This window comes from Mus musculus, chromosome Y (assembly GCF_000001635.26).
Source record: "Mus musculus strain C57BL/6J chromosome Y, GRCm38.p6 C57BL/6J".
Lineage (NCBI taxonomy): Eukaryota > Metazoa > Chordata > Mammalia > Rodentia > Muridae > Mus > Mus musculus.
Genome location: NC_000087.7, coordinates 53,340,759 through 53,343,073, shown reverse-complemented (window position 1 = coordinate 53,343,073; position 2,315 = coordinate 53,340,759). Strand labels below are relative to the sequence as shown.

The 2,315-nt window shown below is 39.9% G+C and overlaps 1 protein-coding gene across 1 annotated transcript; it reads left to right on the top strand.

Moving 5' to 3' along the window:
- Positions 1-819: 819 nt before the first annotated feature.
- On the top strand, positions 820-1,503 carry Gm21285 (predicted gene, 21285). The gene has a single exon (XM_017318859.1). The coding sequence runs from the start codon at positions 820-822 to the stop codon at positions 1,501-1,503; it is 684 nt and encodes a 227-aa protein (XP_017174348.1).
- The last annotated feature ends 812 nt before the right edge of the window (positions 1,504-2,315 follow it).

The following is a 2,315-nucleotide window of genomic DNA, read 5'->3' as shown; positions in this document are numbered from 1 at the left end:
AGTATATTCTTCTGAGCTCTAGAGAATTACTTGTTAATTACACTATTTTTATGTCCTTGGTTTTTGTTTCTTTGTTTCTTTGTTTGTTTGTTTGCCTGCTTGGTTAATTTTATTTGAGTTTCTGTATGTTTAGATTTGGCTGTCAGGAAACTCACTGTGTAGACCAGACTAGCCTTTATCTCACTAAGGTCTGCCTCACTCTGCCTCTTGAGTACTATGATTAAAGTTATGGGTCACCACCACTTCCTATTAACTTCTCCATTTGATTGTTTGTTTTGTTATTTTTTGTTTGAATTTCTCTTTTGTTTGTTTTTCATTTGATTTTCTTCTGTTTTCTTTTACTTGTTGTTGTTGTTGTTGTTGTTGTTGAGACAGGGTTCCTCTCTATAGCACTGGCTTCCCTGGAACGCACTTTGTAGACCAGGCTGGTCTCTAATTTAGAAATCTGCCTGTCCTTGCCTTCTGAGTTCTGGGATTAAATGCGTGTACCACCATGGCTGACTTATTAACTTCTTATTTTTATAAAATTAATTTTAGGAGCTCAAATCTGTTTAGCATAGTCTTCTTCACATGCTCAGAAGTTCTCGTAGAGAAGAGTCTTGGTCCAGCATTCACTCCCAACCCATAACCATTGCCCATCAGGAATTCATATATATGACAGAGGCAACAGCATTGTGTCTGGCGTAAACGGGCAAGATCTTCAGTCCCAGGCAATGGGCAAGTATGATATTTGAAGAGAATGGAAGCCACTTAGACAGTGTGATCTAGCACAACAGGTCTACAGCCAGGTAGAAGACAATACCTCTGAAGAGTCTGAGCATGACATCACTCAAGAAGAAGAGTAGGAGGAAGCCTTCTTCCCAGGCCCTGGGGAATATTGTTGGCTGCAGAATTTCTCACGGGTGGAAGGAAGGTAATGAGCCTGTCACCCATTGGAAGGCCATCATTCTAGGTCAACTGCCAACAAACCCTTCTCTTTATTTGGTGAAGTATGACGGAATTGACAGTGTCTACGGACAGGAGCTCCACAGCGATGAGAGGATTTTAAATCTTAAGGTCTTGCCTCACAAAGTAGTTTCTACTCAGGTGAGGGATGTCCACCTCGCCAGCGCCCTGGTTTGCAGAGAGGTACAACACAAATTTGAGGGGAAAGATGGCTCTGAGGACAACTGGAGTGGGATGGTGCTAGCCCAGGTGCCATTCTTACAGGACTATTTTTACATTTCCTACAAGAAGGATCCGGTCCTCTACGTCTATCAGCTCCTGGATGACTACAAGGAAGGTAACCTCCACATCATTCCAGAGACCCCTCTGGCTGAGGCGAGATCAGGTGATGACAATGACTTCTTAATAGGTTCCTGGGTGCAGTACACCAGAGATGATGGATCCAAAAAGTTCGGAAAGGTTGTTTACAAAGTTCTAGCCAATTCTACTGTGTACTTTATCAAATTTCTTGGTGACCTACATATCTATGTCTATACTCTGGTGTCAAATATCACTTAAATTAAAAAAAAATCACAAAGTACAGAAAAGTAAACTTATAGGATTGAAAAAAATGTTTATTTTCCTGTGTTGGGTACCTATGGGTCTTTGACAACCTCAGTATCTTTGTCAATAAAATTTGTTTTGTTCTAAAAATTAATACGTGTGACATGACATGCTTTTAGTGAACACATTGTTGGAAGAGATGGACTATGGTGGAAAGAACATCAAAGCAAGATGAAAGTTGCAACTCAGGCTGTGAACAGTGCATACATCTAATATTACACAGGCTAAAATGGACAGGACTTAGATTCTGTGGTCTGCATAGTGAGCAAGGAATTGGAGATATGACTTAGAGGAGCAGGGATGGCAGCAAAAGATGGATTTTTAGGAAGAAGGGGAGAAAGACAGGACATAGATAGAATCTCTGGAATGAAGTCTGAGGGAGAAACAACAAGTTGGGGGAAAGAGTGATAGATAAAAGGAATGTGGCCTTGTTACACAAAGTGCAACCCAGAAAACTGATCCAAAGAGACTCAGAAATCAGACAAAATCAGGTTTCATTTGAATAATGAAACCAAATGAAACTTGTCTCTCATTTTAAGATTTATTATCTTTATTTATATGGGTGGGTAGTAGCTTGAGAGTATAGGTGACCACAGAGACATGAGTTGTCAGATCCCATGGAGCTGGCATTAAAGCTGATTGTTAACCATTGGATATGAATTCAAGAAAACAAATCCAGTTTTTTTTTGCGGTACAAAAGTACTCTTGACAACATGGTCATCTCTCTATTCCCATTAAGATATCTTTTTAAGAAATCCAATATTAAC